General features: G+C 39.2%; 1 protein-coding gene and 1 long non-coding RNA gene across 2 annotated transcripts in view; one reads left to right on the forward strand and one right to left on the reverse strand.

Annotated features, from left to right (window-relative positions):
- Positions 1 to 1,919: 1,919 nt before the first annotated feature.
- The window catches only part of LOC112488603 (uncharacterized), an 83,914-nt gene continuing 71,175 nt past the window's right edge, over positions 1,920 to 14,658 (forward strand). Inside the window, exon 1 of the long non-coding RNA XR_003052840.1 lies at positions 1,920 to 2,233. This is a non-coding gene — a long non-coding RNA (uncharacterized LOC112488603). The remainder of the gene's footprint in view (positions 2,234 to 14,658) is intronic.
- The window catches only part of rtn4rl1a (reticulon 4 receptor-like 1a), a 75,671-nt gene continuing 71,300 nt past the window's right edge, over positions 10,288 to 14,658 (reverse strand). The window contains 3 exon segments of the mRNA XM_025065463.1: positions 10,288 to 13,699; positions 13,702 to 13,776; positions 14,341 to 14,658. The exon segment at positions 14,341 to 14,658 is cut by the window's right edge and continues 128 nt beyond it. Coding sequence (XP_024921231.1) covers positions 12,854 to 13,699; positions 13,702 to 13,776; positions 14,341 to 14,658 — 1,239 coding nt within the window. The 3' untranslated portion in view covers positions 10,288 to 12,853.

A 14,658-nucleotide genomic window follows, 5' to 3' on the forward strand; every position in this document is an offset into this window, starting at 1 on the left:
GCTGAACCCAAATTTGGCTACATTTCTTCTAGAAGTTGTCAACATCCATCAGAGTGAGAAACTATAGGCTGTGTAGGCCTGTCCAAATTCGTCAGCACTGAGGAATGCAGCTACTGAATCCAACTATAGTTTCTCCGACTGGGTAAGCTCCTAAAGGTGACGGCTACACGGTGTAAAATGTCCTAAATCCAGTGTGTGTCAGATTGAGCGCATCAGCAACTGCATCATTGTCTACAGAAATGATTCCTGGAGTAAACAAGCAAATATTTCATAATTTTAAGAAAAAACTAGTGCAAGGAAGGTTATATATGATGAACCTTAATCATAATATAATAAGTTAGTAATATGCTCTCCTCTTCTTTGGAATCCAGAACATTTTTTTCATAATAATAAGAATGATAAAGTAAAATATGTGTTATTTATTCATAATACAAGACATTCACATGTTTTAATAATAATAAAATTTTATTTCTTAAGATTAAATTAAATTCCAGTTCTTTTACACTTGGAAATATTTCTGCTAAAATAATTGAAACTAGGCCACACACTGCAAGTGTACCACTGGGTACTTTTTGAAAAGTCATGTATTATGCAGACTAACAAATTTCATTATTAGAAAGATTATAATTTTCCACTACAACAGGTTTTAATTGATTATTTATTTCACTCTTTGTCTAAAAGTGAAGCGGAGGTATTAGTTTAGGTGGGTATTATATTGCTTCCAACTGTTGCTTGTGCTTTTGTTGCTGTCCTCTTATTATGCACAGAATTTCACATAATGTTATGTTTGTCTGCTGCACCCCAGTGCTGATGCTCGGGTTTGTTTTGTTTTGCAACTGGAATGGTTTCAAGTTGGTTTTTCAGAAAAACCTTACTGCACTTCCCACTGACAAGACAAATAGAAAAGAGTGTTTTACAACACTGTGACTGCTGTTTTCCTGCATTCTAAGTCGTCTGGGCCTGTCTGCCCTCCACAGACTGCGTGAACACAATAGGCCTTAGTCTCAACCGGTTGCAGCCATTTAAATGAGACACAGCATGTGTCAGTACTGCCAGTACTGAGCAGGCAAGTTGAAGCAGAGAGAAAGTGAAAAGAACAGGTCAGGGAGCAGTTGACAATTGTTGAGGTCAACTTACCCAACATTTCATCAGTATGGGTATATATCAGGTCAGCATTTTTAGGTCCGCAAATGACTTTGGCCTAATGAATTTGCTAAAACACTGTTTGGCTCTGTTTGTTTGTTTTTTAAAGTGTTGTTGCTTATTAGCAGCAGGGTGTCAAAGACATGACCCAAACTACTTTGCTTCTGATTAGTTCATATTTGTTAGTGGTATATTATTATCACTGGAAAAAAATATTATGCTATTCGCTCTCCCCATTTCCCCTTGGAAACACGGGTAACACCACCAAATCAAATTGATTCATGGGTGAATGTGTAAATGAGTTTACGCAAACATACACGGGAATGACATGGCCAAAGTATCAAAAAAAGAACAACTAACTCCATTAATTAAAAAAATGTATTGACTGTATTCGTATTTGTTGTATTTGTAGAGTTTGTTATAAGTAGAGTAAACTATGGTAAAGTAAACTATTAAAAAAATTAAGGTAATCAATAGTTTTGAAGAAAAGAGAATGTTGTTGTTTGCAAACAAACAAGTTCCACACTTGAATATACAGTATGTATTAGCACTATCCAAACAATACATCATTTTATATGGCAGGGGCAATTAAAACAACTTATATTCAGGTGACTGCTTTTGGTGGTTAATAATAGTATTTATTTTAGTAAAGGTTTCAGAGGAAATACCAAATAAATGCAGTAACGTATTAACTAAGTGGCCTCACTATCCTGCACTTTGAGTTGGTGAATGTGCAGTATTATTTGTTTAACCATTTGCTTGTTTTTATCGCGGCATCTGGCAACACACCTCAGTGTGTTGGCGGCCATCATGTGGTTTACTAAAATTCAATTTTTGTTTTTAAACTTTCAGCTGCGGTTAAGCTGACGTTGTTTTTTTAGTAGCGTTGTTGTGAAAGTGAAGTAAGACGGTAAACTCGTGTTCAAACTGCGAGAATAGAGTGTTTTTATTTCGAATTTATAAAACCAAACTTTGGAAAACTCGGAGTTTGAGTGGACCGGAGCCGAGGACTTATCTTTAAAGAGAACACCTGAGCTGCTGCAGGAGGGTTTCCACATTTCTACATTTCTACATCCGTCTGTATGTGAAGGTAAGACTTGTTACACACCTTGGCTGTCTGTACATGTGATACATGTTACAAGTGTAAGTCTTCCTGACGCACAATTTAACACGCTGCTGTTCCCTTATTACCTCTAGTGAGACTAGATAAGTCGTTTGGAAGTGAAGTGAATTAAATTATATTGCCGTGGTTATGTTTATACTATGGGAAAAACGTTGGCAGGTGCTGGTGTGCATTGCTCTTTATGGCACGGTTAATGGTCACTGCATAGCTGAGGTGAGTTAAAGAAGCACTGATGTGGATGTTTGGTGTTCATTTAGTGAAATAATAATCGTTATTATTATTATTATTGCAGTTGTCGTGGGGATTGAAAGGTAATTAATGTGACAACTACGTATGTTGTGCTCTTGGGTGTCACATGGTCTATCACTCTGATTTAGGTTGGTACATTTTGGAGTTTTTAACACACAGTGATGCTGTTCTAGTCACTAAACCCTGTCAGCTTTGATAAATTAGAACTAGTGGTCCGACACAAACATAGTTTTTCTTTGTTGTTTCCAAACACAGCCCAGCTTTGGCTGCCCCTCACATCCTAACATGATTTAAATATCAATACAACTGCATTGCAGCATAATACAGTTTCTTATGTGACACCAATTCAGTGTGTAACATAGCACTGAGTGTTTGTACAAGAAGTCAGAGGCTGCAGTTTCCCTAATACTTGTCCAAACAGTGAAGCAGAGCAGAGGAGCTGAGGTGCCTTCATCTTTTCACACCAGCTATGATCATCACTACCGTATTTTTTTCCTCTCCCGGGGCTTTTCAAAAGGATGGACGTGGTGCTGGGTTCAGGGGTCTCAGCTACTTGCTGCACTTCCTGTCAACTCCAGTCCGAGTCTGACTGGTTATACAGGTCCTTGATAATGTCGTTTGATGGACAGCTTTTATCCTAGTTAGCCTATTTCTTTACATATGTATTACTGAAACCCACAGATAGAAACAAAGGTATGTGACTTCAAGCACAACATTCAAAGTGTTTGATCACGATGACGGAGGTATTGCAAACATACAAAATCTTGTAACGAACTTGTTCACGTTGCACAGTAATCTGCAGGATTACTGTAGCTTGTCACAGACACGGTGTGTTGGTAGACCTGCAGTCACAGGTCCACGCTGTTATGTTGGACTGAAGTTCTCCTTTCATGTTCTACTGCAGGCCATCTGTGACTTTAACCAACTGTGCTTTTTGGCAGTATTTTCCCTCTAAATTACCTGTGTGCTATCCTTTGTCCTGCTGTGATTCTGCTGCGACTGTCAACCACTGTCTGCTTTTGTGGTTGACACACATTAGCACAAATGCTGGTTTCTAATGGTGTTACTTTTTCTCACTTCCTTTTGCACACCTTTGCAAAGGGTTTGCATCCTTTGGAGGATGGATTGTGTTGATTTGTTGATGTTTGGGGTCTTTTAGCTGAGTTCTGTGGCTTTTAGACATGTAATTTGAACAGCACTCTAAAACAGAGGCTCAAGCCTCATCAGCCCCCTGGCCTCCCTGGGCCCTGGCCCCAGGAGATGAAACTACAATTGAGTCATTTTGCTCCAGGATATGTTGGACCTGTGCAACACTACTTCCTGCTGTGGATGTAGTTATATCAGCAATAGATGTCCCCTATACTCAGACACCAGGCTCTGCTGCCTCACATTACTGTTGAGTATATTTTTTAAAAGCTTGTCATGGAATCAGAATTGTTTTTGCAAGCGTAGCATTTTTTATTATTATTTCATTTTTCTCATAGCTGTCATACCGTACATGTTGACTGACCAGTGTGTAGCTCAGTTGGTTATTGAATGGAAAATTCTCCTGTGGATCGCAGTGGTTGACAAAGACAAGGACGTCCAGTAATTGACACTTCACACGTGGGAACAGTGTCCGCTCAAGTTGTTTACTGTGACGAGATGAAGCTTTTTTTTGTGAAGATGAGGGCAAGTGCTGCAGATGGTGGATAGAAAAATTATATATATATATATATATATATATATATATATATATATAGTGTACTTTTTCTAGTCTTTCTAAACCATTCAGACTTTTTCACTTGCACATTTATGCAGCACATCTATATGCAGTGCTTCCTTAAATCAGACATCTGTCATACCCATTCACCCACTGCTGGCACAGCCATCAGAATAAAAATGGGGAGTGAACTCCCGGAGTAAATCCTATGAAGTGTGCTGCTTAGTGTATATCCAAATACTTTTCGGATCAAATTTGTTTAGGCTTGTTTTTAGGCTGTTAAGACATGTTTCTGGTAATTATATAATTTCTTAAACAACGTTATCTGAGCAGAGCCTCGTTCACATAACAGTGTTTTTCTCTAACCTGTTTTCAACTTGTGCACTTTTTATTTGGTTATTTTCCTAATCTAATGCAATGGTAAATGTTTTTTTTATGATAAACATTTCGGACTTGAGTGGTTTTAAAGCCTCAGTAATTTCAGTGGTTCTTTCACACATTTCCTAATGGCTTATTAAATCCTAGTGTCTCTTCTATAGTGTTTGTAGTGTTAATCATGGAAGACTCAGGCTGTTTATGGTCTATAAGGCACATTAGTATTTTCTGCAGAGCTTACATTCATCCCAACCTTAGATTCTTAATTGTGTCTCTCTGGCTACCGATCTCGTTTATTGTCATCTCTGCAGCTTGGCTGCTGAGCTCAGCTTGGTGTTGGATTGCAGTTTGTGATTAGATCATGGTATAGATGCTGAATATCAGCTGGGCATATCTTCTGTCTTCACATGATTCCGAGGTACCGAATCTGTCCACGGTGTGTTGATTTATTTATGGAGTGATGAGTCCTGCAACACTGTGAAAAGACTGGTCCAGGTGTCCTTATCATTGTCCACATAATGCCATTTTAAACACAATCAGTGTCAAAACCTTAAACTCTGTCAAATCAATAACCACTAACAAAAAAAAAAAAAAAATCACAACAAAGTTAAGAAAACCTTGCAATTCTGGCAGTTTTGAAAATACTAATGTAAAAAAAATAAATATAAGAGCAAGTAAAAAGGTTTCTCAGTTTGAAAGATTAGAGGAACAGAAATGACCCACAAACGAACTTACAGATGCAAAATTGTATTTGCTCTCTGGCATACCCGATGTTTAGTAGGGATGCAGTTTGTTCAGTTGAGATGGAGTGACAGGACTGAAAAAACAAGATTTACTGTTAATACACTCAAGGGTTAGACTTAAGCATCGAAAAAAAAAAGCTAAAAAGCAGCAATTATTAATAACACTGAGAGACGACTCGAGTGTGAAATAAGTTAGGACGGCATCTGGGTGACAGGTAGGAGGCTTAAAGTGAGGTGCTGTCTGCAGGAATGGTTTTAAACCAACCAGCAAGCACTGAGCAGCACAGCAGGGAACTCAGAAATAATAGATAGGAACCCATTAGTGGGTCACCTCTGGGTTGTGTTTTTTTTTTTACTGGCTTTTAACAGTAAAAGGAAGATGTTTTTTTTTTTTTCATGCCTTTGAGAAGAGATGCAAATGATTAATGGCCGATTGTAATTCTTTTAAGTTTTTGAGGGCATCAGGTAAAATGCCTTGTCTGCAAAATACCCCCCCCCCCCTCTAATTACCACAGTACTGCAAAAGTACATAAGCATTTTTCAAAAACTTAATTGCATGAGCAACAAAATAATAACTAAATGGTGGCCTGTTTCTATTCAATTCACCGAATAAGAAGAGGAACCACTCTGTGTGAAAGGACAGTGTATTAATGATAACTCTGTCTGTTTCTTATTCTATTATAATTATCCTATTTATATAATTATCTTATCATCAATGATATATTGTGATCGCAAAAGACTAAACTCTACATCTGGGACATTTTGTTAATCGAAAAGGTTAATGAAATTATTTGTAGAGATCATTTGCATACAAACGCAGACCAGCCATATTTAACATAAATTAGAAATAATATCTCAGACAACAAATTATTTCCTTAGGATTAAAGGTAATCCTACAGGTGGATGCACATTCATCTAGAATATCCCTGACCTTTAGTGAGTCCATCCGTCCATTATCCACCGCTTATTCCTTTGTAGGGTTTGGGTTCTTTGTGGGGTCATCCGGCTACAAAAACTCTGATGTATGAAGGTTCATTAGCTATCATGAGTCCATGGATTTGCAATTCAATAATTCTGATGTGTGTAGAGACATCTGTATTTTCCCTTGCAGCTTTTTAGCTTCGTTTCGCAAATTCATACAAAAGCAAAGGTCTCACAGACTTAAAGTAGATGACTTTCCTGTCTTCAATCCAGAGCTGTCTCCAAAGGTGATGGTCTGATGCAGTGAATATAAGAGAAACACAACACAGGGACCAAAAGCCTTTACACAGGCTAGCCCTTGTAGAGCTGAAATGGGTAAACATCCAACTGCAAATGTGACACAGTTGGTAATCTTATTTCAAATGTTTAATTTAAATTAAAAGAAAAAATCAGTCTTTTTAATTTGTGTATAAATAATAAATCTAATTGTGAATAAAATTAAGCTTGTTTGAGTTAGCATGAGAGGACTGTTTTTTCTCTTTTTCTTGTTTAATTAAAATTGCATTGAAAATGGCAATACACAAAATCAGATGTTTTTTTTTTTCATTTTAGAAAGCAATACTAACTTTTCTGGAAACAGGGTTTATACATAAAAAAACCTCATATAAAGCTATTTATTTCTAAAATAACAAACAGAAGAAAACACATTTCCAAACAGCACCTTGCTTACTATGATTTGTCTGCCTTTGAGCAGTAATGTCTGACTACTGTCACTTTTCAGATGGGTTTGAAATAATCAGGCCATCTGTTTGGAGACTGTTTGACTAAACGCAGCATTTACCATGCAGGTACTGTACAGCCACAAATATATTTTTGAGACAACAGAAAAACCTGCGTGCTACACCACAGACACACAGATTTAAAAGATTAATTCAAGATGATGAATCATTTAATATCACTGCAGCAAGAGAAGATAGTATGCACAAACAGCAGGCATATACACAGCAGACAGTAAAGGCAGAGAGGTGTTTTCCAAAGTCATTTGCGAGTCTTTGACTCTGCTGCTGAAAAGGTTGAAAATGTCTCACACTGTTTCTGCCTTTTTGATAATTCTCACGCTAACTTTGGTTAGCCTTTGAGACTGCAATATTTGTGACATGACAAGTGACATAATGTGCACTGCAGAACAAAGGAACCACTCAGTACAGCAGGACGGGATTCAGACGTATTAGAAACAACCGTCAGGAAATGTCAAAGAATGAGTGGCCCTTGTGTGAGCTTCGATTTTTTAGCAGTTGGGTGTTATATTCCTGCGACAGGTCAAGTTAGATGTAGCAGCAGGGCACAGGCTGCTGCTGTCACTGCCGCACTCCCTCACTGGCTCCATTAACGCTTCACGTTTAGTCATTTTTTTCCCCTTTCAGAGTCAGATATCTGTCTCTAATGAGTGAAATGTACCTTCATGATGGAGTGGAGGCAGCTGGTGTAAAATGTACAGGAAGGCAGTGCATGTGAGCTGGTGTGTGATGGATGTCATGTGCTTGAACAGCGATGGGAGCGGAGATAAAATCACACAGAGGAAATCTTCCGCATGCTAGCCACACCGTGTATGCATCAAATGGTGAAAACATCACAGAGTTCCATTTAACTGAACATTCGCCTTTTCCACTACTTCTGTTTTATTTTCCTTTTATTTCGTTTCCCGCTCTCTGGCTCTTTTCTGCCTCTTTCTTTTGCTGAGTCTCAACTCTACAGGGACTTTCACAGATAAATCAATTTTGCTTGGCCTCTTTCGCCTTTGAGAGGAACATAGGCATATATAAATATTCACATGCTGCTATTTCAGATTTCCAGCTTAGGGACTGAGCTAAAGGATGAGCTGTCTTCCTGTTTGATCATGAAGCCTACATACATGTAACTGTGAGGATAATTTCTCAATCCACGAGAGTCCAACAAACCTAACGCTCTTTTTCCTGCTTTTATTTTGTCCTTCATCCTTTTATCTATATTTCTTCCACCAGTGTTCGATCAGGTGTGTTGTATTTACCAATATCACAATTGAAAATACGTGTGATGGTTGAATATCCCATCTCACTATAACTGTGTTGGTTGATTTTCTTTTCTTTGAGAAACATATGGTAGCATTCAGTATTCATTAAAGTAAGGTAAAGACACAAAAAGGAATTCAGTCCACTGTGGACTAATGTAAAAAACATAGAGTGCAGCCTGATGGATGAGTGCATAGATTGGGCACCACGTGGTCACACTGCCCCAGGCATTGATGGCTGATTTGAATACCACATAATCATGTGCTGCCTTCCATTTCTCATATCTCCTTTCTCTCTGACCACTGTCTATACTAATTAGCAAAAAGAATCTCTAAAATAAATGATACAATCGTAAAATAATGCAGTGTTCTTCAGTGGGTCACATAAGTTGTGTCAACAGCGATTTCTATTTCTTTGGAAGTATTTGGAGAATTTTGGTTCTAAATATTGATGGCAGTAAATGCAACTCAGAGGTCTGAAAAGCTGTGGTTAGCTTAGCCTAGCTGAGCCTCAGAAAAGACTGATCATTGGCAAACTATTGTTAGAGGTGTACAGTACAATGGAGCTTGCTTTGTATTTAGATGGGCAACCAGATTGTCAGCTGTAAACTGATAGAAGTGTTTATCTGAAAGGCCCCTTAGATGCAGCATATAGTAACTAGTTGTTGATTTATTTTTTAATCACTCTGCAGGTTTATGTTTATAGCAGCATCTACAGAAGAGACAGGAGCACTGCACACCCCACAGAAAAAAGATCAACTAATAATTATGTATGTTTTGTAATTTACTAGCCTTTTCTTTGCAGTCATTTATTTTTCCTGTTATTTGGAATAATAATAGTTGGTAGCCGTTTGTTGCAATATTGCCACCTTCAGGTCATCTCTTTTATAATCATATGTCTTCATTACCTTCTCCCTGATCTTGCCTCGTTTTCACCTCGGAAACAGATTCATGCCCTTTGGCAGTAATTATTCTGAGAATGTCTTTACGTGGACAGAAAAGACGCTTCTTTCACTTATTATAGAGTTAAGAAGAAATCTGATGTTTTCATCTGACTACCATTTTACAGAGGTACAGTCCTCATAGGATCTGTCTCAATTCATTTCTGATTGTAATTGTTTATGATTTATACCTAATGTAATTACATGAACACATGCAAACAGGAGGCGGGTTTTTGTTGAGCTGATGCTGCTAGGATACTGAGTTACTGTCCCACGGCTACTGTCCTCCCTAGCACTGATGACTACTTCAGTGTTTTATTTTGGTGTTTTTGTTATTTGCAAACCTCTGCTTATTTTCTTGTCCTCCTCTTCTCTCTCTCCCTCCGCTGTTCCCAATTGTCAGATTTGTTTTACAAACAGAGCAGTGATAGTGTCTCTCAGAGGCACACCTCTGCTGCAGCCCTCGCCTGCTGTCAGCCTGAATCTGACGTGACAATGGGCACACTTGGTGCACCGGTGAAAATGCATATTTTGTAAACAAACACACACAAAGGCAAAGAAGGCGATGTGGCCCACACAAACACACGTAGGAAAACGACCAAACTGTCAAGGAAGATGCAGCACATCCCCATGGTTTGACCTCACCTTGACCTGACGAATGACACCTTCTTCACACACTCACTGCTGGTACAACTCGGTGGCTTTTTGTATTTTTGTGTGTGTGTGTGTTTTTCCCACTGCTGACAGTCTTTTTGATGCATATTTTATAGTCCGAGTAAAACTAGGACATGAAAGAGGCAAAAATATATCCTGGTTAAGTGTAGATATGTTTGTGTCCCTGCAGCAGATGAATGTAATAACTTATTTCATTACTTTTTTTTTTACCTTTAACAATTTTCCTTTCCTTTCCAGTCTTATCGTTCAGCTTCAGGGCTCATTTTGAAGGCCTGTGTATTAGACACACACACAGACACACTTACTTACATAGACAGATGTGTTCTTAGACTAACAAAAGGGAGGCAAACAAACACAGACCACCTCAGCCATTTGAGGACACTCTCCATTTAATGTTATTTATAAACAGCTTTTGAGTCTGGCATTGTTTGATAACCACATACAAAACATTTGGGTTGCACAAAGAGAGCAGAGGGAAAGAATAAGGAGATAGGGGGCAGGGGATGTGATGAGACAGGGGCAAAGAATGTAGGGAGGGAGGAAGGAAACAAGCAGACTGACAGGGAGGAAGGGAAATACACAGGAATGAATAGAGAGGAAATAAAGGAGCAGTAAGAGATGGCAGTGCAGCGTCCCATTTATCTCGAATGAGTCAGCAAAACAAAAAAGGAAGATGGAAGAAAAAATTATGACGATAATCTAAAATAAATAAAAAAATAACTTCCAGCCTCCAGCTCCCTGTTTGCTTATTTGGGGAACTATTGAGACACATTAGAGTTAGTTATTCTTTTTTTTCTTAATTTTCTTTTCTTTGTTTTTGTTTGTTCTTTTTTTTTTTTTTTTTTTTTTTTTTAAAGAAAGTCATCCTCACAAGGATAAACAGACACAATTTACATCACCTCTGGATTTACAGCAGCACAAACATTTTCACCAGTAGGGGTCTCTAATCATACAGGTCAGGAAATGACACCAGGAGCAGGCTTCTATTAGTCCCCAACATTTAGACACAAAAAAGGCAGGGCTGAGCAGAAAACACACACAAGCAGGACAAATATGTGGCCCCTGCTTTTAGAGTCCTAATCGATGCAGTAATTTTAAATTGTCAGCAAACCAAACTAACAATCATTTGTGCTTTTTGGTCAGTGTGCCATGATTTTAACCTTTAACAAGGTCCTTTTTTGTATATAGGGGCAGCTTTGTTCAAACAGATAAGGAGACTTTTAGCATTTCCGGATAGTTGGAACTGTGTATCTGTACATTGTAAGTGAGCACTTGAGACATTTAGGTGTGTTCTTCTGAAATAGTTCAGCTTTTAAACCGAAGTCTTCAGTGGTGCTCTGCTCAGGGGTTTGAGAGAGGGGTTAGTTGTTTTCAGTGGTACAGAAGGCTGTGAAGGTGATTGGGCTTTGTTACGGGTGCTTGTGCTTGAACTGCTCCAGTTCATGGTTCAGAGCTTTACTTCCCACAGTCCTCGTTGTCCTTCGACTTATTTTTCCCGAAGAAATAAAATCCACATACCCCAGTTTTTGTCTTTTTAACGTAGCAGCATTGAAATCCAACATTGCACTCAGGGCTTGCAGAGTTATCTGTCTGATTTGGAGTGCATGCAACACACGAGATTGAGCAATGCGAGCAAATCTGTTTCCATAGTTTGTCTCTTTGAATTGTTGTGAACTCTTTGTGTTCCTTGTTTCAGCTGTAGACCATCCTGTCAGCTGTGTTTTAGTCTATTCAGTCATTGTTTAGATAAAGTCATCTCTGTTTGAAGGACATATATTTGTATTTCTCATGGTATCCTCTTTCTAGTGGAAAGTGCATAATAGTTTCCAAGGTCTTAGAGTTGTGAGAGCCAATTTTAACTGTTTCAAAGTCCTGCAAGAGTCCACCCTTCAAGCTTGTCGAGGCCTTTGTTGAGTAGCCAGTGAGGTTCTTGCTTCTGCAGTCGTCTTCATTGGCTGTTGGCTCTTTTTAGGCACTCTTACTATCTAACTTTGTTCTACTTGCATGGCTTAAGTGGTTTCATCAGTCGACACAATCATACAAGCAGTAACAGAGGAATCAACACTTGTTCACCGACTCACTAATTTACATTGAATGGGACATGTCCAAAAATCTCTTAGTTCTAAATGTGTTTTTTTTAATTAATGGGATTGTAGGGCAAATAATACATTTAATTAAAACATTAACTTTTAGATGACCCACAAGTTAAATTTTTTTTAGTTTAGACTCTAACACAAAAACAAAGATGTGCATCAAAATGAGTCAACCCTGCCGAGAGATATGAAAAACATTTAATTAGTAGACACAGAGTTTTGTAATTACAGCCTTTTTTTACTGTTGGAACCTGATGCAATTACTTGTTTTTTCTGCTAATTGTGTCTGCAGAGTTTTATTTATGAATGTTTAAGGTGCTGTAGGGTGAGGAAAGGGTAGGGTTGGTAATGAATGGCTGTGTCTGTCTCGTGTGACTGACAGATGAAGGCTGCACTGATGGAGAATTTCTGTCCTGTAAAACAGACTCAGCCTAAAACTATTAGATTCTTATTGTATCCTGTTCTTGCTGATATTTGAATAAAACATTGCCGTCTCAGTTTTTTTGTGGTTATGCAGTTTGATAAATTCATAAATCCAGTGGAGCAGATGATGCCACTGAGACAAATGCAAAGTTTTCCTGTTGGTTTCCTTGGTGACATCATCAAAGCAATGGGATACGTTGTTTTCCCTGACTTCCATGGTGTAATTATGACTCATAAAGATTCCAGCTTCGATACATTAGGGACACTTTGACGGAGGATATTTGATAATGCTTTTTTATACATGGTCATGTACACGCACTGTAATGCACACATGCCTCATTTGAAGAGCAAGTACAAGGTGTTTCGAGAGAATATATCATACTTTTGTAGCACCACTATAAAAGTATGTTTTTGATTCTCAGCGTAGGATTACAGAAATGAGAGATATCAGCAGAGCTGATGAGTAACAGATGGAATAATCAACAAAGTGTGACCCTGCTTTATTATTAGCTCTCTGTACCCCAATTGGTGGGCCAACAGAAGTCCTTGGAGTGCACTTGTTCTTCCTCCTCGCAGATGTCGACAGGTCGTATTTACCTCCGTCTGGGGTGTAGTCTGTCTCACCCCCCTCCTGTAGTACCTGAACCTCATTGAGCCCCCCTTTTTCCTTGCGGCCTCGGCGAGTACAGTTTCTACGGCCTCCCTTAGGCGGCTGTGGCAGTGGTGAGGGTGAGGGGAAGCTGTACTCGTCCCCGTGGGGCAGGTAGGGCTGTTGATGGCGGTTGTGATGCTTTCTGTGACGATTTAGGTGATTCAAGGACTCGCCATGATCCAGCTCTCTTTCTTCGGCACCATGTGTCTGATCCTCACTTGACAAGCAACTGGGCAACTCCTCTTTCTTGATCACCTTCAGGTCCTTCCCTGCCAGCTCTGGTGGTGAAATACATATCAGAGAGGAAGTGGAGCCTCGGAATCTTCGCAACCAATCCCAAAGTGACAGGGCCTTGCAGTCACACTCCCAAGGGTTGTCATTCAGTCGTAAGTACTCCAGGGCTGGCAGCAGAGTCAGGCTGGCACCTGATAGTTCAGTCAAGGAGTTATTAAACAGGTACAGAGTGGTGAGGCGCCGCAGGTCATGGAAAGCCTGGCGGTCCACCCACTGGATCTTGTTCTGGTGGAGAAGTAGACGATCTAAGACCCCCAAACCACGGAATGTGTTTTGGCGAAGGCTCCAGAGTTTATTGCCGTGTAGGAAGAGATGACTGANNCGATTATTAAGAGCTGTCTGAGCTTCAGCGTGTCAATGAACAGAGCATCTTCCAAAAACTCTAACTGGTTGTCCTGGCAGGGAGAAGGGTATAAAAGAGAAGTTTAGAGTTTTTCTAGAGCTTATTTTCCATAAACATTTTGTCAGCAAAACCTGTCCCTAAGTGCTAAAGAAATAAGAAAAATAAAATAAAGTCTTCAACAAAGCTTCCACATTTTTGACAGGCTGCAACAGGCAGGCAAAAAAACAAACCTGACCCCAATTTTTTTCTTTTATTTTTTTTGTTAATTATAACAAATACTAAACCAATGTCAAATTTAAAATCTTCAATTTTTAATTTGTTTTCAAAAGTCAAACAGTTGTTTGTGTAAACCCATCATCTTATTAATGATTTCTATTTTCATTCATTTTAATTTCTGGTATTCTGCAGTGATCGAATGAATGTACCATAGCCTGGTTACTGTGAAAGAGGATTTATATTAGTTCCCTGCACTCAGGATAACAACTAACATTTGATCCTTGTTGAATTCATAGGTTGTTATTGTAAAGCCAAGCTGATGGGCAGATTACACTGTAATGCGATTGTGGCTGCAGATGCACTATACTGTAGAGATAAAAGGAGACCATGATCCATGTACCTGTAGGTAGAGATACTGGAGATTATGCAGGCCTGAAAAGATCCCTGATGGCAGAGTGATCAGGCCACAGTGGTACAGGTGCAGAGCATGTAGCCTGCCCAGGCCTAGGAATGTGTCTGAGGCTATGGCCTTCAGATACCGGTTGTCCCCGAGGTCCAGCTCCTCTAGGCGGTCAAAGCCGTGGAAGGTGGATGGTTGTATGTAGGAGATGTTGTTGGAGTAAAGCCACAACATAGTGGTGGTGGGAGAGAAGTGGCCACGAAGCAGCCGCTGGATCTTGTTGTTCTGCAGAAAAACGCGCTCACTTTGGGCAGGAAT

The sequence above is a fragment of the Cynoglossus semilaevis genome, chromosome 19 (assembly GCF_000523025.1).
Source record: "Cynoglossus semilaevis isolate Cse_v1.0 chromosome 19, Cse_v1.0, whole genome shotgun sequence".
NCBI classification, from domain to species: Eukaryota; Metazoa; Chordata; class Actinopteri; order Pleuronectiformes; family Cynoglossidae; genus Cynoglossus; species Cynoglossus semilaevis.